Below are 25,508 nucleotides of genomic sequence, written 5' to 3'. Positions count from 1 at the left end.
AAAAACCATCGAATACGATCTGGTGTTTTTTTTTCTATTTCCTTTTACCGGTAAGCCCTCCTCATTCACAATTAACACGATTTGTGGCCTTCGCTAGATACACAAAATCTCGCTTCCAAAGTAACTCCTACTTGAACTCTGAACAATTCCATTTAGTACTACATTATTTGACACGATAACAATAGATTCACACTTTAAAAAGATCATTTCGTTTCCCTCAGCGTTGGGACTGTGAACTGGCTTCTCAGATGGGATACAGATTATGCAAACGAATTGACGATCGCCTGATTATCTTCTTTTAGAGTGATAAGGGCAGCTGCACACAGGTTAGGAAAAACAAACGAACCAGACTCTCATTAAACTTAATTTTATTCAGCACCGCGGGTAGCTTCGAAAAACGCTTGACACCTCTTCTAAGTTATCATAATTTCCCGAAAAACTCCAGCATAAATAAGGTTAATTAACATCAAACTGTTTTTTGTACTCCTAGCGTTATTAAATATAGAGCCCTGTTTTATCAAAACTGGCGAATAATTAGTATTTTATTACTAGCTGCAAATCACATGTTACCAAAGCCTAGGAATTAACTTGAAGAACTGTTTCAGCGCGTTGTTCTCAGTTTGAGAACCTCAAGAACATAACAAAATTTTCTTTACACCTGTGCAGAATTATAATTGCAATAAGTTAAGAGAAAACAAAAGGTAACGAAAGTGCATAATAGATGAGATGAAATTTGGATAAATTTAAACAATTTCAGTACAGTTTTTTACTTTTTAATTAGTGGATTTCACTGGGAGGTATTCTTCGCGGAAATGTTTGTGTGGCAGACATTTCATTGAGCACACAAATACTCTGTATAAATTAAATAATAAAAGGAACAAAAAAACATTTCTCATTTGCTCGAAGAAAATGAAAAAGATTTAGATGTAGAGCTACATTGACACGACCAACAAACGGCGAACCGTGACAATTTCAATTCAGCCTTTTCCTCGTTTGAAAATAAAGTTGAAGGCTGAATCCTGAGATCGAAAAATCACCAGGTACTTGGAGGATCTGGTTTCAGAAATAAACTGCGCTTAACTCCTAAAAGCTTTCATAAGGACCATCGGTCAGTCAAATTGTCCAGACGGAAAAGTTTATCGCCTTTGGCACCCGGGTCTTGTTTAAGCAGAGCTCTGAGAAAATTAAACTTTCGCATTTGTTGCGAAAAAATGCTTTTACTTTTCTGTCACATATATTCAGCAGCTTGGAGACAAGGAAGAAAATCTGAAAAGGTAAACCTCTTTGCCGTTCGCGTCAACAATAAACTAAGTTCTAAATTGGGCGCAAAGACTAAGCTTAATAAATCCTTGTTGACTTTTTAAACCACTTAACCAATCAGATCGCCACACAATCATATGCGATTTGCATCTTTTTAATTTTGTGCGATTTAGTTTTATCTTATCCCACTGGCACAGAAATACAATTACATCACAAGTGTTCCCGTTCAAAAACATCTTAATTCAGCCCTCTAAATGCCCAGCTCTTTGTGATTGGCTGTAAAGCATAGAAAACTGACAAAAGCACATCAAAATTACTAGAACACGATTATCCTTCATATATTTAAAATCGCGAGAAAGCTCCTTCTAAACTCACTAACCATTTCTAAATGTGTCTTACTTCCCCAAAATATTAATTAATTTGTCCTATTACAAAAAAATTTTTATTTATTTTTTTTTTATCCTTAGATAAAATATTCCTTCATCATAATGAAACATGCAAGTGAACAAGAAAATATTCCAATTTGGACTAAATATTTGAGTGTTTTACAATCCTATTTGTTTTCAATCCGTTATTTTTAACACTATAGAACAATTTTCAACTGAGTGTCGAAAGACATCTGGAATTGCTTTGGTCTTTTTACTTAACTCTTTTCTGTGATTGGTCGAGAAAAATCGCCCCATTCTCTCAACCAATCAGATCCTAAACTACAAACAATCGTGAGTGAGTCACTCGTTCTCATTGGCTACTTACAATGTTTAAAAGCTTTCTTCTGATTGGATGCCGTAATTAGTTTGGGTTGATTTTTCGACACCCAATTGAAAACTGCTTTAAACGTTCAAAGCCTATGCTTCAAACGTCTTCTGCAGTGAATTTAATGACATCTATCGATTTATATTAACAAGCTGCTGTACACAATAACACTCTTGTTATGTCTTTTTCTTAAAGCAGGTAAACACAATAATTCTGACTGAGATAAACAGACTTACGTTACACGTAGAGTTAATTTTTTCTCCTGAAATACACACATTCATCTCTCTGAATACGCCAAAGGGTTCCTTATCTTGACTCCAGCGGCCATCTTTACTTCTGATGGTGCCGTGCGCTGTCATTAATTCAGTATTCTCAAGGAGGTGTTAAGTAGCTCCGTAAGAACGCAATACTGAGGGGCTGGCGTTTGGATAGCAGGTCGATCAGTCGCCAGGGTAGCGTAGAAGAACCAAGATGAACCTGAAGACAGAAAATTTCAAATAAGTAGAAAGCAAAGCTACACTGATAAATAAAACCTCTCAGTGCTAAAGGCAGTCAGTTTCTGTGGCACTCAGTGACTAGGCGTAGTGTTGTTCCTGTTGGATGGAATGCTTGTCGCATCGCACCGTCCTAGCTGCCTTGACTGTTCATCGCTACCCATCCATACTCCTGAGTAGAGAGGGGCATGGTGAGAAGACAGCGTTTTACGCAAAAACACACCACAACTAAAACCCGGAATAGTTCAAGCTTGGACCTTTGATTCAGACAAAGGCGCGCTGAACATTTGGGCCATGGGTCTCCCATAGAGTGAGAGTGAAGCTACTTTAAGAGAAAGAATCACCTTGGTGATGTACCACACAAGAGACATTTCTTGTCCTTCAACACATAACGGTTCTACAATCCATCCACTGGACATGATCTTTGTATGAAAGAAATAATAATGTTAAATTATTTGCCCTGGAACATTCAAGAAAGATAGCTTAGTAATCGTAAAATGCTTTATCTGATCTAGGATATCTTCCATATTGGTTACTGGACAAGATAATAAAATCTTTATGAAAAATACAATTATCCCGGAAATATACATAATTATCCATTCTAGTGTTACCCCTCTGCAGAACAGAAAACGGAACGAATCTGCTGGATCCCCCCCCCCCCCCCACCTCCCCCCCACTGAAATTAACTCTTCAGAGAGCGGGTCTGGTCCCAATCCAGGTTCTTCGTTCACGTAACTAAACATCTAGGCTCTTATCACCAACCTGTCCCCGGATGATTGAAGGTGACAGAGGACACTTTGGATGCTCAATCGACTGAGATGCAAGCACGTACTTGTCACCCTAAAACAAAAACAAAAACAAAAAAAATTGGTACAACGGCGCCATTTTCAGTTGATTGTCAAAAGTACCCCGGTATTGCAACAGATACACATTACTTTTAATCCGAGGTTAGACTTCGAAACTTACGCCCCCTCTCAAACAATGAATGCAAATCTAAAGTGAATCGCGACTCGGTCACCCGCGTTTTTCCGCGCTTTAGGATTTTGTTTATGTTTACATAGAGTTCTCATTGGTTCCTTGCAATATTGTCCCTTGCTCTGATTGGCTACACTCATCACACTTAAGGTTTGGTTTTCCGACGTTTCTGGGAAGGTTCATTATTTATCGCCGAAGGGGATTTTTGGATCACACGGTTTTCAGGGAAAACGGAGGAGGGATCAGTTGTCGCCAATAAAATAGCAACAAGTATATAAGAAAATTGAAACGAAGATGCGGTCAATGAATATTACAGATTGTCATGGGGGAGCAGTAAGTTTTATCGAGACGCAACCAGAATATTCTGGACCCCCCCCCCCCCCCCCGCGAGATAAGTAATGGGCCGTCCCTTAGTTTAAAGCAACATAATATCCAACAACCATTGTGATCTCATAAAAAAATCACGTTATGATAAAGGTATTTTTCAACTTACCTCCAAGCGTTCTTTAGAGACGTAGCAGAAGTCACGTGAATGTGTCATAAAGCACTGAGACGTCTCATGAAGCATATACACTGTGACAAACAAACATCATACGTCAGTAGCAAACCCTTTGGGTCGGTTATTTAAACAAAGTTCAGCCGTTGTTTAACGAACCGCGCTCTAAACTATTTTCAATTTATCCGTCTCCTTTATCTGAACATTCAATTTTGTGATCAGTGTCTAGAGGGCTAAATTCTAAAAGTGGAAGGACATTTACTCAATTAAATCAACCCTCCTATAGAAAATACCTAAGGCCCACTGCTTGCGTAAAACCGCGATTTCGGTTAGACCGCATGTAAATGATTAGCCTTTTGTCTCTTAGGAAAGATCAACAGTATAATTCTAATAATTTGTCAAGTAGACAGAAAAAAGGGCGACTCGTTTAAACAATTGGTTGTAAAATACTGCGATTAAATATTGCCTAAAATAATTTAAACGTCAAGCAAAGACAAAGTTTCGACGTTCAACACATCTAAGCAGGAATGATTCTGAGTTTGAGACACAGGTTCATGGTAAAACAGCCAAGCTACTGTAATTTATGCGACGCTCTGTTTAATAAACATTCTACATTTTCACTGGTTTTCATTTTGTTATTTTATCTAGCATCTTGAAATTTCTAATCCGTTTCATTTTCTGATTTGATAACGTTAGTTAAATGTCGAAAATGATTTGCTTTCAACCGTTTTTTTGTTTCAAACTTTTCAAAAATGATTCGAGCACTGAATGAATATTGTTTTGACGTACATAACACTTATCATAAAAAATGCCTAAACTCACCAACTTTCAGTCCTTCTTCCACATGCTCTACAATATTAATTTTCTGCAAAAAAATTTAAAAAAGAAACACACACACAAGTTGAGGCGTAGATCGCTAAAACAAGGTAAGCTTCCCTCAGCGAAAAAAAAAAATATATATATATATAGATATATATAACAGTCTCACGATTGTGTCATTTAAATTATCAAATCTGAACTGATGCACGACATGTCTACCTTGAGCATGTTGTCGTAAATATATCTGGACAGCGGGTTCTTGACTGCCTCCCACACGGTCGGCGGTGGTGCCGGGATGACTCCTCGCCCCATAAAACTGAAAAATCAACACACAGTTCCGGAGATGGAGTAAGAAAGATGGCAAGTCTTGAGCTAAAAAGAGAGAATCAAACTACCACGTATTTTTTGTCCGTTATCTATTCTTTCACTCATCCATAGCTACAGCACTCTTACCAGTGTAGGAGACTGCCACTGCACTCTTCCCTTTTCCGCACGATAGTGACGTCTTTCTGAATACTGTGAAACCTAAAAGAGACACACAAGTCATAATCATTAAAATTTGCCTGAAACTGAATTAAATCAGGAAGGATAGCGATTGATATAGATTGAACTTGGTCTTTCACTGGCACCAGCTTCATACGAAATCGAATAAATACTTTTAAGTATATAAATTAAAACGTCCAGCAGTTCTTAAGTTGTTGATTGCTGAAAACAGTCGGTTGATTTGGAAGAATATTTGGTACAATTTGATAGTTCAAGTGTTACTATAGTCACACTATAACCGTGACAATTTTTTTCCGTTTTGGACGAACACCTGTAAGGCTTTTTCACTTATTTGACAGCGCTGCAAATTCGAATCCTAAATCTATATCTCTACAGGAGAATATTCATTGCAATCAAACACGAAAAAAAAAAAAAATAGCTCTTACGTCCATCCACCGTGAGAAGAGTCGTTTGTCAGACGCTGTGGAGACCTAAAAGATGCTGGTGCCGTTTTGATCATCTCGGGAAGACCTGAAGCAAGTAGGGCCTGAAAAAGAAAAACGTTCTCTGATATTTTTCCTTGCATTATCACCAATTATTTTTCAGGGTTCGTATTCATTTCTGCGCGAAAGTTGAATAATTTTTGGAATTTATCAAAACTGTATTTTCACCATCAAGACTCAAGGTTATGACTCATGTAACATGATCTAGACAGAAACGCAGTTGTCGAGAGTTTGCCCCAAAATTAATAATAGTCCGATCGCACTAATTCAAGAGAAGGTTATTTTGGTAAATTGGGCTACCTTTAAAACATTCACACCTTGTAACTGAGAACTTGCTGCTCATTTCATGAGGCTATGCCTCCACTTCACATACTATTCCCATTTTCAATTTTGAAAATTCTGTTCTCTTTTGGGAAATCAGGGCTGTGCGAACCTTGTCGATGCCTAAAACAGACAACTTGCCGAACAAAAAAATCAACAATAAAAGGATGTCTTCTGAGTAAGACACAAACTATCCAAGGAACCTGTATTGCCCACGGTAGAGATAATTCGACATCTGATCAATAAACACCAATGCATCAATCCGTGGCCTACCTCTTTTAAGACCTCTGCCGCAGCGTGGTTACCAAGAATACGAAATCTAATGTGAAGCCGATTTACTGCAAGAAGGTGTAAAATTAGTTTACATTAATAATTTCATATCATTTTGTTGAGATTTGACCCAGCCGAAATGAACTTACCAAGAGGTTTTTCTATCACTTCGTAGTCTTCAGTTCTGCAAAGAAAAACATTAGTGGTGATTGGTAACCAACAGAGAATCTTGGGCAGTGAAGAATGCAACTTTTTAATTCAACACGAAGTAAGATATCATGCCGGGTTCGTACATATTTTTGCGTACTTATTTTTGTCAATTGTTTCCAGTTTTGTCCAAACCAATACTTTAATTTCCAGAATCGGGTTTATTACTGAGATCACAGAGCCTAATGACTGAGGTCATCCAGCAATTGAACACAAGTTTTTCCGTTATTTCAGTAACGTTTATTTTCTTTGTCTCAAAAATTATTTGGCAAATTTCTGAATTATGAATTCTGGATTCTATTAACGTGCCTTCAATTCTTCATCTGCAAGAGACTGGGCATAAGTAATTGCACTCAAGATGTAGCATTACGTTTCTGATTGGTCAAGGCTATGCGCGCTGATGCCTAATCTGGTAGCTGTGCCCCTCCCACCCTTAGGGGAAAGAAAATATCTGGGAAGGAGACAACTAAGCAATTCTCACTTGAGATTATCCAAATAGCTTTGTTTCTCTTCCTCCATTTGCCTCTTCAAATCAGATATTTCTTTCTCTTTTTGAAGTTTTTGTTCTTCCAGATCCTTTAGTCTCTCTTCGCATTCCTCTCTGTCCTCCTCGCTGGTTCGTAGTTTTGCTCGCGCTTCTTCCAGCTGCAGATGGATATTTTCTTTCTCCCGCCGCTCATTTTGAAGCCTACCCACGTCAAATAATATATAGATTTAGCCAAGCCTAAAAGCGGAGCTCCCATTTTTTTTCCCGCACGTCTCAAGGGCACAATGCCTTACCCCGGCCAGGACTAGAACCTGGGTCGTCCGACTCGGAGCCCAGTGCACTGACCACTGGACTACTGAACAAAGCCGTGGCGTTGGCGTGCCCGCGATACAGTTGACCACGCATGTTAAAAGTAGCACCTTGTACGGTCGTACGGTCGTACATCCAAATTTTTTCGGCTTGATGGGTTACTACTATTTTTTTTGCGAGCTCCGCTATAATAGACTCAAATGAACAAAAGTGACAGCCTCTAAACGAACTAAGGTTTTTGCGGATTGTCACGAACGTAGTTCGACCGTAAAATGTAAGTTATTTTGTGCGGATTTTAACCCCTGACGTTCCAACAGAAGGCGAGTTGATAAGGCGCGCGAGAAGGCACTACATGGCCCTGTTTTTTTATGATGTGTCCCCTTTACCGAAAAAGTGTTTCATGCAAATACGACCACTCACCTAAGCACCAACAACACAGACTCTCATTTATTCGAGCTAGAAATTAGCCCTGATTTTCTTTTGAAAAACGTTGCGCACGACTTTAAAGCTGCATAAACGTGACAATTTAAGATCTTTTAAATCCTTCCTTACCTCATTTCACTTTCTTCCACTTTCTCGAACGTCTCTCGAAGTTTTCTCGCCTCCTCCTTAAAGAATTCCAGTGCTTCTTCATTGTGCAGATCACCAGATGACTTCACACGAGACAGCCTTCCTATACGCGAAGTAATTAGTCGCCTTTCTCTGGCTCTTTCCACATGGAACCGTTCCTTTTGTCCTGAAAGTTTCAGCAGAGCGACTTCTTTCTCTTTAATACCATCCATCATCTTCTCTGAGATCTTTCTTTGCTGCTCGTGAACTCTGTCTTCGTCTTTCTCAAAGTGAGCTCGTTTAGCGACGTATTCAAGGAATAAGACATCTTCGTCGCTACCAATTTGCCTTAATCTTTTCTTCACTAAATTTAGAACTTCGAGTTTCTTTTCATCATTTACTCTGACATCGCTTGTTGTCTCCCCTTCCAGCGTATCGCTGGAATTCAAAGATTCAAACGTCTCTGAAATTAAACTTTCAATCTCGCCATATTCCTTCCACAAAAGTTCCACATAACGTTCACGATCTTGGTCTACCAAAGCAATGTCTTGTTCTTCTTTAATTTTTAAGCTTTCCAAACACAGACGAATTTTCTCTGCGTGTTGTTGACGAGATGTTTTGTACATTTCTTCGAGTTCAGTTATCTTAGCCTCGTTTTCTAGAATTTGCCGTCCATAGAACTCGACATTTGTGATCTCACGCGTTAATTCACTGCGTGTCTTTCCGATTATCTCCTCTTTTTCGTTTTTAAGCTCAAACAATCTTTGCAGTTGTTGTGTTACTGCGTCATCGTTAGCTCCCCCTGAGACAGACAATTTTCTGGATGGAAAATTCCAACTGGCTCGTCTGCGTTGCCGCAAGTCCAAAGCTACAGTTTTCGATGTCAAACCAGCGTCTGAAATTCTCCGTGTCTCGTCACTGTAGTCAACCTTGGTAACTGTTCTTTCGTCAAAATTTTCCTCCGAGCCCACTGAATCGTCTACAGAGCTTAGGAAAGTCATATACTGATCATGTTTTTCTGCTATTAGCTGGATTTTTTGTTCCAACTCGTCGAGTTCGGCTAAATTTTCAGCAAGAGTCGAGTCTAAGGTCAGTTTATCTCGATTTAATTCACCCTCAGCTTCAGCCTTGGCTATTTCAAGTTTCTCTTGTAACTCTAACAACTCGACTTGTTGTTCTTCCAATCCTTTTAAATCATTCTCCATCTCCAACGCATGAAGTTCCTCTTGACGGACTCGTTCGATCTCTGCTTGAGCAATCAATTTCCGCCGGTGCAGCTCAATATCAGCCAATTTCATTTCATATTGAACAACCTTCTGCCATTCGCCCTCCATAAAACGAGCCACTTCTTCCCTCTCCTTTGCTATTTCTTCCGCGGCTTCTTCGGCTTCTCTACACTGTTTAAGTTTCATTTCGAACAGATCCTCCAGCTGCTTCTCAATCTCTTTTCTCGAATCCTCGTGCTTCTTGTCCATGTTAAGTCGAACTTCTTCCAGATCCTCGCGCGCTTTATGTGATTTTCCATCGTGAATCTCGCGCAATGTCTGAATATGCTCTTTTTGGTTGTCAATCTCTTTCTGCTTGTTATCGATTTCAGTCTGGAAGGTTTTCTCTATCTCCAGCCGCCTGACTTCTGCTTCTTTGTGTCTGGCGATTAAATCTGTCACTTGATTTCTGCAAAAATAGATAACGATGTACACCGTTAGAGGCACAGCCTAGATGAACAGCTAGTTTCGCCCTGGCGTACGAAATCCCGGCAACAACAACTATTCACATTTTGATACAAAAAAAAAAATTAAAAAGCACTTTCAAAGTTTCCCTTCCTCGGAGGAGGGGTGCGTTAGAGAGGAGGATATTTTTCAACATTTTCCCTCCGTCCAAACATTCGTTTTAATTTCTGCTGATTAACGCAAGAGTTTGTAGAATATTACGTCCTAACACAGCTCAGATGGGCATGGTCATGACAGACCAGCCGAGTAAGGAAAATGAGAATTTAGGCGAGATTGAATTTAAAAGAAACTAATCCAACTTACTTTATTTCCTCTAAAGAATCTGGCCCCGGAAGATCGATTTCAACACTGAAAGAAATTAGAGTAATGATGAGTTATCTCTCGATGCCCCTCTCTTGATTTTAATGTTTAATATAAACAAACTTGCAAGATTCATGGAATAAACTTCGTACCCAGAGTCCAAAGTCATCGGTGAAGAGGAATCGGATCTCACACTCAGGTCTCCATGACTACCACGGACAGGTGAGGTATGTAAATTAGTCAAAGACTCGGTCGATTCCTGGGGCGAAAAAGAAAGACCATTACGATTCTGTCGTTTCTTCCAAGAAAGCGCACGAGTTCCTTCTTTCTTGCAGTCCTCTTGCGTGTTCGCGCGGGAATGGTCTCGCTCTACAGCTTGTGCGATTACGTGATTGTGTATTTTTTTTTGACGTTAAGCCTTCATTTTTTAGCATATGTGCAGCAGCCAGAGAGGACAATCAGCCATCGGAAATAGGGAGAAAAACTCACCGTGGTGTACAGAGCAGAGCGCCGTTTTTCCCTCAGCTTTGCAGCTTCGGTTGGAAAATTGAATTTGAACACATCGCTCTTGCCAAGAACAATAACATCACCTACGAGAAATGATGTGCAGTGCTTGGTTTCGTTTACTCTACAATAATTAGATATCACTGCTTAAACAATGATCAACAAGAAAATTCTACTTGGAGATGAAGAAATTTACAGACACAAAAATATGATAATGGAAAAAAATCTAGTATTTCCTTAATATGCGACCGAATTACATCAACCTAAAAAAAAGAAGTTCTCAGCTCGGCGGGATTTTGATCACAGACAAAATCCTCATAGATGTTTCAGAGGAGAACAAATTCAATTTACCCTGGTTTAGTTTCGTTGGCTGAGACACGGCCACCCCGTTTACCCAACACAATGAAGAAATCGGCTCAAACGTGACTCGCCCTTTGACAAAATCCAGCACACAGTGTTCTTTGTCGATATCTTCGCCTTCAAGAACTAGGAAAAAGGAAAAGTAACATCAGCATCTAGATGGTTTACCTCTAAACATATCACTTTTCACAGAACTCGGTTTTAATAACTGAATGGCTGCAAAGCAGACGAGAGAACTGTTCGCGAATAACGCAAAAATCTCATTACACGCGTTTACATCGTCTAATATGGTGGACTTACCGATATCTTGCGGGTTTGGCGCATCTTCTCGTCCAATATGTGTTTTTCCATGCTACAGAAAATAATATTCCAGGAGAAACAAAATCAATTTGGTGTAGAAAATTGGGCCTGTTGCCTTTCCACAGTTTAATTGGGCTGACAATCAAAGCCTCAACTTTATAAAGAAAAATTTATTTTGTCTTGATTTGCACACAGTTATTTTTTTTACCATAACACGATACAGCATTATCTCTGTTCTGAGTGGATCCTCCTCCAAGCGAACCAAGTGAGGGAGCTCCAGATCAACGAGAACCACGCATGATCCGTGACGCCGAAGCTGTAACTCGCTTTCCTAAAAAATGAAAATAAAACGCAAAATGATCGTTAATCTTCGCGACGTAATCGCCTAGTTTTTTAAATCTTCACTTTAAAAAAGAACAAAACACACTGTCGAGTTCATAGAAGATCTAATTACCTCGCTAACAAAGCCAGACAGCTCCCTACAAATCTAACCGACCCCTCCCCACTCACCTGCATGATCGATTTTGCCTCCTTCCACTTCTCGGTCCAGTCTTTCGTCAGCTGTTCGACGCGCGCCTGATTTTCTTGAAGTTTCTGATTGACTTTCATGGGGTCATTTAAGGACTTTTTCTAACAGAAAATATAAGGAATTAGCGTCAAAAAAAAACTGCTGGTATCATTAAGAATGATTCACGAAGAGTGGCTAAACTTACCTCATCGCCCGTTCCGGAAGTTCGTATGAGGGCTTTGAGACGCTCGATTTCAGATCTAAGTTCCCGGATGAGTTTGACGTTCGGATCCTAGTAAAGAATTTAAAAAATCTTAGAATTTATGAAAACGAAACTTTTCAACTATTCTATGGGAGCCCGAGCGAAACAACTTTACTTTCAATATCAAAAAAAGCTGAACTCAAGTATGCGAGGAAAATACGTTGGCAAGTGATGGCTTCGATCAGCCGCAGTAATTTTCTAGCTATTTGCACTAACCCTCAGCAGGGTGAAGAGAGAGTGGAACCTCCCTCCGCCCTGGCCCCAAGGCTATCGCTATTTGCATAAGCTGCTTGGTTTCCCGCGCTTGGAAAAAGCTGCACGATTCTTAGCGCTTACTATTACCTGCGCGCTGACTTGCTTCAAAATATTAAACAACCCTTCACCATAAAATATGCAAACTAACCGTAACTTAGGAAGTGTTTACCTCGTTTATTGTCGGCATGTTGATGATGCTCTTTGCTCGATGCGCATAGCGCAAAGTACTGAGCGTTTCACCGTAGTTGCATTCAGCAGGAGAAATGGCTGAACAGAAACAAACATTCATTTAAAAATTGATCGCTCACAAGGAATGCAAGTTAACAACAAAATCAAATCTTCCCCATAAGAAACCAACCTGCAACCATGACGGTCTTAGAGTTTCCGCCCAAACTGTCCTTGAGGAGAAACGTGAGGACAGAATCACGGTAAGGTACGAACAGTTTCTTCCTGAATGAAGGGCGCTTGAATCCAGATGAAGATGCATTGATAGAGTTTTCCGCTAAAAGAAAAGTACAGTTAGGTAAATTTACCACCATTAAGCCGGTTGAGCATTTGTTGCTACTGATGAGAGATTAAGTTATGGCGAATTCTCTTACAGGCATTAAAAATTTTGATACGCGAAGTCTGGTAGAGTCATTGAAAATAGAAGATGATTTCTTGGCGAAGGTTCTGCATTCCAATGAAAGAACTGCCTGATAAGACCTGTCATTTATGCAAAAAAAAAAAAAAAGAACGATTTGTTTACCAAGAGTGGAAATAACAATCCCCAATGTAACGAGGGATTTGTTGATATTCGCTCCTTCTTTAAGCCTTTCACCGGCAGCACCACTCGAACTAGCTCGCTCACTAGAAAATGAAACCAAGACAAGTTATAAGTCGGAGGAATATTTACTACCTACACCTGAAGAAAAAGAACGGAGATATGTAGAGAGACAAACCTGCCAGCCAGATCTACTAAGTGTATCTTGCTTATCGTTTCACTGGGCATATCTCCCATGAACCTGGCCTGAAAAATATTTGATACAATCACAACAAAATTAATAATAAATTTAGTCCTAGTTGGTTAAATCTTTGTGTAAATTCTTGTGATTTTCTTCACTACCTGAGTAAATTTGATTGTAAAAATTGCATGTGAACGACTGCTAGTATTGTTCATCTTTGTTGAAGCAGTTGCTCTGAAAGAGAAAATACACAGTTAACAAGAGGATATTTCATGTAACAGAAAGGTCTCTGGCAGGGCTATATCTCATTCCTTAAAAAAACTTTGAAAAAATATCTGACTGTTGTAGAAGTGAGGTAAAATGAACTGATTGACAAGTAGGATAATTTGGTTTTATCGTCTGAGTCGTTAATGTAAATCGGCCATCGTGAAGAGTTTCCTAACAGCTGACGTTTCGAGCCCTTCGTCGTTTCGCTGTGACAGGTTTTTAGCTGGCTTGTTTCTGTGTTGGCTCCCTGCTGTTAAATTAACTACCACTGAGACCACAAACAACAGCTACTCACAGCCTACAACTGTTTGTCAGTCAGAGTCAGTGATAGGGGAAATTCACACTTCCTGCTGTTAAATTAACTACCACTGAGACCACAAACAACAGCTACTCACAGCCTACAATTGTAGGTCCATCAAAGTCAGTGATAGGTGAAATTCACGCTTCCTGCTGTTAAATTAACTACCACTGAGACCACAAACAACAGCTACTCGCAGCCTACAATTATAGGTCCGTCAAAGTCAGTGATAGGCCTGAAATTCACGCTTCCTGCTGTTAAATTAACTACCACTGAGACCACAAACAACAGCTACTCGCAGCCTACAATTATAGGTCCGTCAAAGTCAATGATAGGTGAAATTCACGCTTCCTGCTGTTAAATTAACTACCACTGAGACCACAAACAACAGCTATTCACAGCCTACAATTGTTCGTCAGCGGTCAGTCAAAGTAAGTAATAAGTGGAATTCACAATTGTAAAAACGTATAAAGCAGAGCTTAGCAATTGGTGAAAAAAGCTTGAATTTTTTCTGGGGTAAATATCTTCGAGATAAGTTGCTTGAAATAGCAGTTCAACCCCAGTGGCTCTAACGTACAAACCTTAGCCTGTTCCCTTGTTCCATAAGAACTTCAATTGAATCATAATCAGAAACATGTTGCTTTGTCAACCCTGCAGAAAGTGAAAAACAAAGAGAGTTCATTAATATAGCCTTAATTCAATGTAAACAACTTAACGCAATTAAATGAACGTGAATAACGTGTGTTAAAAATTGTTACCTTCCACATACGGCCCTTCTTTAGGATGTTCACGCACTTTTAAATTCTGCTGAGGAAGCTTTTTCAACTTCTGCGGCCTCAACAGGTCACGGGCATTTTCATTATAAATTTCAAGATAGCTGCAACAACAATAAAACATAGTAATTGAGTATGAGTATAGTAATCTTTTAATTTCCTGCCATGTACATTCTTTCCCCTCCCCTCCCATTACCCTGCCTCCCCCCAATTTTTTTTTAAACTTTATTCTTAACTGTTTTAGGGCTCAACAATTTTGAAAGCAAGAGAAATAAAAAGCCACACTGATGCAAATTGTTTGCATGGTGGGGGGGGGGGGGGTGTGTGTGACAGAAAAAGTGTCTTATTGGGGATATATAACTCTGAATACAGTGTTGATAATTAGGATTGAAGTTTAACCCTTTACACCCTAACATCAGTATACATATTCTCCATACTGTTCTCTATACATTTCCTTATGCGCTGGCAAGGAGAATTTGTTTAACAATCAAGAGGTTCTTCAGTTGAATATCATTTCCTTTATTCTCATGACCTTAGTGTTTGATTCAGGGGTGATATTATAAGGAGAAATTAGATGCTGGTCACTCTCAGAGATTAAAGTGTTAAATGATATCAGTAAGTCAATGCTTACCTCACTTCAGTTCTGAATGATGAACTCAGAGATGTGTTCTGGCCAATGTATTCAAATAATCCCTGTGAGGAATAAAATGTTATACAGATGTTAAATTTCTCAGGCCTCGGTGTGGTGTACTCTCTGATTTATCTTGTGCCCCCCCCTGGCCTGAGTCAGATGCAAAAACTGGAATCAAAAGCAGTTAACTTGTATGGACTTTCATTTTTTGGCACAGTTTAATGAGGTCTCATATCCGCTGAACTTGGTCATACATCCTTGAAGGGCTAATGCCTGAAACATCAGCCTTACAAAACATTTATGGAGAACAATTTCTATTATCAATTCATCTTGTTATTCTGCCCTACCAACACAGCATCACAGTTTCTTTAGAAACTTACCCCATTTATTTCCAGTCTATAACTGAGAGTAATTTTGTTTCTATTGATAAACCCTATATCAAATTTAATCCATTTATAATGGTTTCAAGTGGAAATCTAAAATTAATACAGCCCTAAGCATAATACAATTACCTTGCAGATTCTGGGAATGAGTCCAACTTCTTCCTAAAAATAAAAAAAATTGTTAAATTAAATAAAAAATCTTATAGAGTTAATAACTTAAGAAAACCTTTCTGTCATTACAATTAACATAATGACTTTTGAACGTCAAGACATAAATTTAAATAATCTGAACAGAACTGCTAAAAGTGCTCTAAAAAGCCACCAGGGAGGGGTGGAGTGTATAGTTTCCAGGGCAGTGGGGTAGGAGTGGGAGGGGAGACTTGTTAAAGAGAGTATACTCCAGAATGCATTTGTTATCATTTTAATTCTAGTCGTTATTCAAATTTAATATTAACTATTATAACAGTATGTATCTCATGGGTTGAAAGGCTTTCATTCATGTATATAGTTAAGGATATTTAAAGTGAGAATTAATGCAAAAATCTTTTTTAAACAGGTTTTTTATATTAGAACACACTTGAACTCATTAAATAATATTGTATAACTGTTACATATTGATTAGCATTGAGTAATTGTAAAGAGTTCAAATATTTGTGCAAAGCATAATTGTCTTACATTTGTTCCCATCATGGTGTAAGTTTTCCCAGCACTTGTTTGACCATAGGCAAATAAACAAGCATTATAACCTTCAAATGCTGATTCCAAAACTCCCTGACCAAGGTCACTGAAAACCTGCAAAAAAAGAAAGTTACTCTACATGTTAACAGTTATGAAGCTAATATAATATTGGTGATAGTGCATATGTCGTAAAACTTTTGACAAATGGTTTCTGAATTGTTGAAGGTCATTTATATTTTCTAAGGTTTGCACCAAAGTTCAAAATTTCATAATATAGCTGTCATTACTGACAATAAATTGAAATATATTTCATGCTGATCTTGGTTATTGTCATATTGACAAACCCATGCATGTTTGATCACACAGTGTGTCCTCCTAAAATATCAATTTCAAACTTTTTGCACATACCTGGTCTTGGGAAACAAAATGTGAATCATTAGAGTCAGCCGACCAATAGGAGAAATCAAAGATAAATTCCTTCTTGATATCTCTTGACTTGTCTCCTTCCAATCCAACCTCACCATACAGCTTAAATGGCACAAAAAAATATTTACTTTTCCAAATATTTATTTCACTATGAAGATACATCAGAGTCACCAAATAATAATGTCTATTCTTGGTTTTCCTCATCTAGACATATCTGCAAGAAATGCTTCTCCCAACCATCAATCCATTTTACATGCAATCTACCATTTGGAATGTTATTATTCCTAATCAAAATAAAAAGCAATGTTCAGCTGCTTTTAAGTCTGCATTACATCAAGTAAATGAGAATCAGAAAAAACTGGGGAAATATAAAACATATATCACCTGTGTCACTCAAATGTTTAGACAGTTTAAAGTCCAGATCATGGTATCATTTTCTTTGGCAAGACACTTATTACCCTAACATTCCCCCTCTCTCTCCATCCAGGAGTATAAATGGGTAGTGGTAAATGGCTAGGGAAACATGACGAACAACTATGAAAGGGGTGGGGGGTGGGAGGATTGGAAGGGTCGACAGGAGGGGCAGAAAGGATGATCTATAATAACTTGTATAAACAGGAAGTAGCAACACCCCTGTGCCCTTCAGTTGCTCAAAATCCAGTTGAAAGATAACCTTAATTCATGAGAGTAAGTAGTATAAAGCATGAACTATTATTCATCACCAGAAATAATTAGGATCAAAAGGCAAGGAAAATTTTGTGAGATCACCAAATAAATATACTGACTCAGATATAGATTTAAGATTTAAGATTAAGATTTAAGATGCATTAACACTTTAACTCCAAGATCTGATTGTTAATTCTCCTCTATAACTGTTACACTTTTCCATGTAAATTAGTGACAAGAATTTGATGTTAGATCAAGATGACAACTTTGATAGGATAAATCTAAGTATTCTCATTACCTATTTGCTGGATAATATATATATATATATATAAGAGAAAAGTTGTATGTCAATCACTTCTGGGAGTCAAAGGGTTAAGTTAACTGATATTTCAGGATTGCCCTCTGTCATGGCAAAGGAAACAATTTCAAGCCATGAAAAAAACTATTCATTCACACTTGATAATCAAATTTAATTCTAGACACTCAGGAATTTTAGACATCAATCACACTGACACCCTGACATCATTTGTAACAATTTTGCAAGTTAAAAAGTGGAATAACTGTCACAAAATCTCTGTGTGATAATTTTTATCTAGGAGAAAGGAATAAAAATTGATATTTATCCTCTCAAAATCCCTGTATATGAAATTAATGGTTTTTCAAAAAATCAGATCACATAGCCATGTTGTAAAATTGAAATGTGACCTGAACCCAAGTGTGATTAGCACATGTACAAATGTAACACAAAGGGATGAAGGTCAGCAATTACCAGTCCTTATATGCAACTCAAATTTCCCCTCAACAAACAATTATTACTGTCAAAAGCAATATTAACCATTACATTCTATACCTGGGCATAACTGAGTGCATTCTTATCTTTAACTTTTAATAAAATAAACTTAGAACTAAAAATTAGCAGTCAGAAAAGAAACATGGCAGACAAAGAAATTGAAAAGGTCTAGGTGTTTGCAAAGAAACTGAATGGCGTGTTTAAAATCACAGCAGGAAAAAAGTCCCATGGGTATCCATCTTTGAAATGAACGACAAAACAATTAGACTTTATAATAAGCAGACAAGCAGATTCGAAGTACACTGCTCCAGCTTAGACATAAATCTTTTATTCTTTGCTTTCGAACACTGCGACGCAGTTTCTGCATTGAGAAAAAGGCCAAGTTTGAAGTTTCTTCGCGAATCTCATATTGTCAGGTGAACAACGTTTTGATAAATCCAAAGAGTGTTTCTGGGTTGAATTTCGTACATAAACGCATCGCGCGTTTCATGATTACAAAATTAGCCTAGCCCTGAACTTTGCTTCAATAGATGACAAATAAATGATCAACTGGAACTCTAGATACTTCAAAACGCCCTTATTCAAATATACTGCGGTTGAGGACAAACGTTCGGAGCACTTCCGAAACGCGGTAGTCAGAGTCATTACCAAAATCCCGCCGATTTCTTCGACGAGGAACAATATTGATCGAATTTCTTCTGGTTTATTTGTGAATGGATAAAATGCCATTTATGTTGTAAAATAAAATAAATCCCGGTGTTTCGAACAGTAGATAGAGAACTTGTTTACACAAGTTCAAGACCTTACTCGTGACCGCTTCCAAGAATTGAAGCGACTTGGTGGATCTTGTGATAATGAACACGTCACGAGTAAAATATGGAATCTTATTCAAAGCGCTGTTAGAAACTAGGATGTCATTCTAAGTCGTGAAGACTTAAAACTTTTGTTGGACTCGTGTAGGGATGTATTTTAAAAAAAATTTAAAATATCGCAGTTTTCCTCATTACTTATTACCTTCGTGTTGAATATCGTTGTCTTCTGTCCCTCCATTTGAATTATGCATTTGGATCCGAGCTCTAATTCCCTAATAATAGAAATTGAGGCAAGAAAAGTAGTAAGTAGCTCATATTCAGCTAAAGTTGCATCGAAATAAAAGTAAAATAAAACAACATTAAAGAGTAATTCTGCAACTCACCTGTTGTTTAACGGACGAGCACGGACTGCCACTTTCAATGAAGCCATTGTGGAGTCCACAGCCACGACGTTTGCTTCCTACACCAGCTCCAAAGGATGACACAAATAAAATCAAACAAGGTCTCACTAGGGTGCCATTATTGTTGAACGAACTCTAAAAGATTCTCTACTGTTCCAGCAGCGGTGTTTTCACTCAAACTGCTCAGTCAACGGTGATACATGATTTCTCGTGACTCGGCTTTGTGTCGGGACGCTGCCTTTCAGCAGTCGTCAACTGTTCTCCGTAGATCTCATGCTGAGCACATCTTCACAGCGATATCACGCACAAGTGAAAAACAGGAAGTCCTTCCTCTTAGCAAATCCGTCCTTTAAAAATAAAAAATTTAAAAAAACGATAGTCTGACGAGTATAAAAATTGGTGCTTGTTGGCAGAATGGGAAGCGCCGTGTGTGGCGTTATAACACTACAGCGGAAATGGGCGATTTTGCGGATTTCCGAGGAACGTTAAACTCCGAGAAGAATGCAAGGAAACGTCGAACCTACTTCCAGTGATAACTTGTGCAAGATCGAACTTGAGATCAAATCTTGCTCGATTAAGATGATCGAGAGGTTCTCAAATCACGAGTCTCGATTCGAATACGTCCTAGTCGGAAAATATTTATTCGCGGTTGTTTCCTTGACCAATGAGAGCTGAGTTGATATTGTACCTAGCCAATCAGAGGTGTTGTTTAGTCGAGATTGAATTTAAAAGGAAAAACCCGCCAATTTTTGCCACAAATTTCAGCTTTCCAGAAAATCGAGAGAATTCCGAACTATTGTCATTCATAATTCATTCATGAATTTCGATTGTTTAAGGATGGTGTTTTTGGTAGAATTTTGTAAATTTGAACGTTATTTTGAAATAGAAATTGGCGCTGTCGCCTTTTTTTTTTTACTGTGATTTTTGTTTACGAAGTTCGCTGCCCCTAAAGATAGATTTATGTAGCACTTGTCTAGTCAAGTCTAGAAATTGTGTCATATCTATTTGCATCAAAACAAATAACATGAATTGATTTTGAAAATAGAAATATTCCGTTCTAAAAAGATCAGAAGAACCGCAGAACGCAGATGAGATCCCATTCACATCCGAAAATCTTTCTCTTTTTGGCCTCGAAAAATAAAAATTCTACTCATAGAATGATAAAACCGAAAACTTCCTTTATTTTCTCAGCTGTTGTTTTCATTGCTTTGAATAAATTAAAAATATTGGCCATCAAAAAAATATTCATTGTCAAGTGCATTCTTAAGACCTGATTAACATTGTTTTCGTGTAAAACCCCTCCTAAAAAACATTGAAATGCACAGGGCAGACTTTGATCTCTGTGGAGCTCTTAGAAACCCTCTGCAACGCAATGACAATTCAGTGTTAATTCTATCGAGTTATTTTTAAAATCTTCAAATTATATAATTCACTACTGAAGATAAACAAAGATTTAAGCCTTTGAAACGTTTAGAAAGTTGGACTTGACCGTAAACCGTGAACCCTTACTGATGTCCCTGCTAAGCTAAGGCATCACGAGGTAAATTCTGCAGCCAGAGATATGTCATTAGTTGGCCTCTTTTCTTTACTTGCACTTAGAAACTTGATCCGGTAAAGTGTCTTGTTCTCAGCTTCCGTCTGTCTTTTACTCCTAACGACCCCAGTTGTTGGTAGGAATTGGGGAGGGGAGGTCTAGAGGCGCTTAAAAACTATTATTTTGACTTATTTAATTGAGCATGAAGAAAAATTTTGAGCGTAATTTGCGGCAAAATATTCACGCTTCTCATAATGGCGGACCCCCGGTTAGGCCTGGGATCTAGGGTATGAAACCGAGGCCATCCAGTCATAAGCATGGCTTCCAGTAGAGCAAATTCAAGTCTTACTGAAGATGATATTCCCGGGTCCTCTCTTTCTGGCCGTAAGCCAGAAGAGTTAAAAAAGCAAGAATTAATTTTTTGGCTTAGATGTCGTGGAGATAATGTTAAAGGTCTTAAAACTAAAGCGCAGTTAGCGAAAAGGTACGTTTAACATTTTATGTGCTTAGTGATAACACTTCTGATCGATTTTGATAATTTTTTATTTTTGTAAACAGAGTAAACGACTTCATACAAACTGGTAGAGACAAAGATCTAATAGATCCAAGCGAACACCAGATATACAAGCGGAGAAAATATCTTGAGAATCAACGTAAAGCCGAGTTGATAAACAAGCGTTTATCCAAAGAGCGTGTGAGGTTTCCCGACGACCTGAAAGCTTGGTGTTCGTCGCTTGATGCCATGCCTGCATTTACGAGAGCGCAAATGGACAGCCACATAAAGAATTCTGGCAAGAACATTGCCAATAAAGATAACCATTCTATTCCAACTGGCCTGAGAAAGGCCAAAACATTTCTCGAGGACGAATATCTAGAGGAAATCCGTTGTTGTCATGACCAAAGGTACTTTTATGTAAAGGCCAATTGCTGTCATAGTTTTCGTAAGAACGAAGCGCCGCACAGTTTAAAGCTGGCATTATGTGTAATTTCAGGAGAAGTGGAGTATGGTCATTGCTCTTGTGTTGCAGGCAAAGTTGGTTACTGCAACCACATTGTAGCACTTATGTTCAAACTATGCAAGTTCTACCTTAACGGATGTACCTCCACTGAGGATCTATCTAGTGAATCAGGTCAACAACGAAAGCTTGCTTGCACCTCACAATTGCAGCAATGGCACAGGAAAGGTGGAGGAAGCAATATATGCCCTGAACCAGTGATGGAAATGGTAATCAGTAAGACCAACCTTGATGAAGAGAGGACCAGGTCTGGAGTAAAGTGCAACCTTTACGAGGCAAGAATGAAAATATCTCATAATAAAACTGATGAGGAAAAACTTAAAAGAGAGCTGTTTAAGATTAATCCAAATATGGGTTTTTCTCAAATGCTAGCTGACAATCAAGAGAAGTCTGTAACAGAAACAAAATTTGGCAAATGCTCAGTAGGATCATACTTGTCCCATCAAGTTGGTTACACGGAATCAAACTTCAAGGCCAGTATAGACATTGACTGTATTCCAAGGCGACTAGTGCCAATTGATGAAAATACACTTGAATTCCCTCGATTCCCACTGCGGAATTTAAATGGAAGTGACATGGAAGTTCCCACTAATTTATCTAACGATGAGAGAGCAATCATTTCGAAACTAAGAGTTGATGAGGATGAAATTAATAAAATTGAAATTGAAACAAGAAAACAATCTGATTGTCAAAAATGGAAAGAGGAGCGAAAGCTACGGTTTACAGCATCAAAGTTTCAGGTAATTTCAAAGAGACAAAGAAACCATGATTCATTTGCAGAATCACTGATTCACCTTAAGGAGATTACCTCGAGAGCACTAAGCCATGGAATTAAATTTGAACCCATTGCTTTAGTGCAGTACCACAAAGTTATGTACAACAGAAAGACACCTGTGGAAGTTTTACCATGTGGATTTGTTGTAAGCAAAGAGTATCCCATCCTTGGTGTGTCACCAGATGCCCGAGTAATTGATTGTGGGAGTACAGACCAATTTGGCCTTGCTGAAGTAAAATGCCCATACACAAAATTTCATGTCACCCCTCTTGATGCCTGTTCAGATCCTTGCTTCTGTATGGAAAAGATTGGCGATCAGTGCTCCTTAAAGAAGTCACACCCATACTATGCCCAAGTTCAAGGGCAGATGGCAATAACAGGAGCTAAATGGTGTGATTTTATTGTATACACCAATGTAGGCATGCACATTCAAAGAATTCAGTTTGACTCAATATATTGGAGTGAGTTAAGAGATAAACTGTATACATATTATTTTAAAAACTTTCTTCAATTTGCTGCTGCTGAGGCATCCAAAGCCTAATGCTATGTGTAAATGTCTTTTTAAATTGTTACATTTGATAACGATATTCATATGTAACTACATATCTTTTTGAAATTCAGAAACTGTAAATATTTTTTAATACATAGAGTGGTAAAATACTAAGGTTGTAGATTTATTGTATGTTTATACATGCATTCTCAATTTATTTCTATTTCATTTCATTTATTTTTCCAGAAGTTATTGATGTTAAAATATTGTTTTCTGAATGACTTTTGTGCAAATTTCAGACTCTGAAAAGGTAATATTTTTTCTTGTGTATAATTAATTAATTCCATTAGACATCTCAAGATTAGTTTACAGTGATCACAATTAACCTGGTTAGCACTACCCAAAACTAATAACATTGCCAATTATTATTCACTGGTTAATTGTGTTTCCTGCAAAGTAAGAAATATTTAGTAGTTACACCAAATGTTATAATACAGATACCAAAAGTGTGCAGTATTACTATTTAATGCTGTTGATTTTAATAAGTTTGAATTAAAATAATGTAATGCAACATTAACAAGTACTTTATTGTACACTTTGGTGTACTCTGTCAAACAGATATTATGTTAGGTTGGGCATTACACAATATGGCACAAACTGCCCACATTTGATTTACAATACCAAACTGGTGTAGAGGGATTACTTTGTCCCAAATGTGGAAGTTTTTTTATCTTGTTGATTGCCCGCTCTATATGTATTCTCAGACTGGCGATTTCCTGCGTCTTGATCACATCCTCAGGAGACATTTGGCTATCCTGTCCAAGGAAAGGTGGTAGGTTTAACGATACACCAAGGGGCAACACATCCTCTATTGTGAAACCTTTGTCAGCCATCACACAATCTTTGTCGTCAAAAGGCAGATCTAAAAATCCACTCCTAGTGACAATTTCTTTATCAGAAATTGAACCTGAGTATAATTGGCTAACAAATGTTATTGCACCCCCAGGACTGATACCCACCAAACCCTTTAAGGTTGTGTGGTGCTTGTAGCTGCTGAAAAGCTCCCCATTCAGTTGAAGACTGCTAGGCATCTGGCATTTCACTTCAGTACAGTCTATGATCACTCTTGTGCTCTTATATTTGCTTTTAAATGCTTCTGGCATATACAAGTCAATGGTCGTTCTAGATGGCCATATATCAATTGTTCCCAGTTTCAAGTACATATAGTTCATCCAAGTTACAAATATCCTGCTCACTGTTGCTACAGAGATATTAAATAGATGAGACAGGTGATCTTCATGAAAACCTTGCCTCAGTCTACACAGAACCATAAAGTACTCTTCAGCTGGTTTAAGGGATCTAGCTCTGCCCTTTTTGCTCAAGGACACTTCATCACATTCATCATCATCATAAGCAAGAACTGATGTATCTGTATTACCTGAAAGCCAGTAATTTATATTTTCTCCTTTTTCCCCCGGATCGAGATAATTATAAATTGCAGTGAAGGCATCCCAATCTTGAAATCCAGTATAAAAAGCAACAGTACTACAGGATGAGGTTTTAGCTTTCATTGAGTCTAGAGTAAATAATTTACTTTTAAGTAAATCATATTTACGATGCTCATCCAGCAACTTTAGCCTTAAATCTTCTATTGTTGACTCCAGTATTCCAATTTTTCGATTACATTCTGCAATAATTTCTGAGAGACGAGCCTCATGTGCAGAGAGATCAGTTTGCGTGGACACGTCCACACTTCTTGGGACGATCGTAAAATCTGTTTCTTGCACCTCGTTTTCTTCTAGTGTACCATCAGTAGTATTTTCAGCGTGGTTGCTGGTCGCCTTGTTAATAAACGGCCGTTCTTTTGGAGGTTTTCGTTTTCTTGGTGAAGTGCGAATCCAAGCAAATACCGAAGGGACGGCACCATGCGTCAGGAGATGTTTTCCAGCTAGGGTTTTCTTAAAGTCGTTCGCTCTGAAATGTTTAGAGCACACCACTGTCGTTTTAGATATCTCGAAATCGGGCCCTTCATCTCTTCTGATAGCATGAATCCATTTATCTTTTTGTTGAGAGTTTGATGGAAAAGTATAATACGAGATTTTGTTCACATTGCTGTCGCGATATCCTCTTGTAGTGCATAGCGGCACGCAACAGTGGCTTGGCATAGCGATTTTCCTTTAAAAAAATAAGTGTCCAGTCGAGACAAGAACTATCAAACAAGAGCTCAATAATAGAAACACGGATTTTACAATAAAAAAATCAATCAAATTCAGCTGGTTAAACCTTTTGTTGTCTGACACTGTAGTTTCTTTGTCTCACGTACGCTCGGATGACTGGGTGGCCTCGATTCCGTGTTAAAATCGTTCCCAGGCGCGCGCAACGTCGGCCATTATGAAAAGCGTGAATAATGTTTTCATGGATGAGTTGCTGGTGAAGCGTTGTCCCTGCGGTCGAAGCTCGAAGTAAGCTGGTACTTAGT

At 38.3% G+C, this 25,508-nt stretch overlaps 3 protein-coding genes across 4 annotated transcripts; 1 reads left to right on the top strand and 2 right to left on the bottom strand.

The window, feature by feature from the left end:
* Window positions 1–351: 351 nt before the first annotated feature.
* On the bottom strand, window positions 352–19,855 carry LOC113681430 (uncharacterized). Of its 2 annotated transcripts, none has more exons than XM_089211593.1 (34): window positions 19,735–19,855; window positions 19,197–19,561; window positions 19,016–19,085; window positions 16,528–16,647; window positions 16,117–16,233; window positions 15,571–15,603; window positions 15,059–15,120; window positions 14,413–14,531; window positions 14,236–14,305; window positions 13,251–13,323; window positions 13,087–13,154; window positions 12,894–12,994; window positions 12,504–12,647; window positions 12,315–12,412; window positions 11,834–11,920; window positions 11,631–11,750; window positions 11,329–11,451; window positions 11,121–11,172; window positions 10,812–10,946; window positions 10,446–10,546; window positions 10,109–10,215; window positions 9,960–10,004; window positions 7,930–9,600; window positions 7,063–7,269; window positions 6,524–6,558; window positions 6,378–6,442; window positions 5,727–5,827; window positions 5,251–5,322; window positions 5,017–5,113; window positions 4,801–4,843; window positions 3,976–4,055; window positions 3,270–3,347; window positions 2,852–2,929; window positions 352–2,490 (listed from the first exon to the last, which is right to left on the bottom strand). In XM_089211593.1, the coding sequence occupies exons 2-34, from the start codon at window positions 19,241–19,243 to the stop codon at window positions 2,386–2,388; spliced, it is 4,524 nt and encodes a 1,507-aa protein (XP_089067719.1). In that variant the 5' UTR covers window positions 19,244–19,561; window positions 19,735–19,855; the 3' UTR covers window positions 352–2,385. The 2 variants fall into 2 exon arrangements, with proteins under 2 accessions (XP_089067719.1, XP_089067718.1); XM_089211592.1 differs by having other exon boundaries at window positions 19,739–19,855.
* A 1,135-nt stretch (window positions 19,856–20,990) lies between these two features.
* On the top strand, window positions 20,991–23,600 carry LOC149041951 (uncharacterized). The gene is made up of 2 exons (XM_089211595.1): window positions 20,991–21,232; window positions 21,307–23,600. Exons 1-2 carry the CDS (start codon window positions 21,066–21,068, stop codon window positions 23,078–23,080), a joined length of 1,941 nt encoding a protein of 646 aa, XP_089067721.1. The 5' UTR covers window positions 20,991–21,065; the 3' UTR covers window positions 23,081–23,600.
* Window positions 22,924–25,194, bottom strand: LOC149041950 (uncharacterized). Its single transcript, XM_089211596.1, has one exon. The coding sequence runs from the start codon at window positions 25,192–25,194 to the stop codon at window positions 23,668–23,670; it is 1,527 nt and encodes a 508-aa protein (XP_089067722.1). The 3' UTR covers window positions 22,924–23,667.
* Between the last annotated feature and the right edge of the window lie 314 nt (window positions 25,195–25,508).

This window comes from Pocillopora damicornis, chromosome 7 (assembly GCF_964200805.1).
Source record: "Pocillopora damicornis chromosome 7, jaPocDami1.2, whole genome shotgun sequence".
Lineage (NCBI taxonomy): Eukaryota > Metazoa > Cnidaria > Anthozoa > Scleractinia > Pocilloporidae > Pocillopora > Pocillopora damicornis.
Note: the sequence above shows the minus strand (reverse complement) of the source record. Positions and strands in the feature narration are given on the sequence as shown.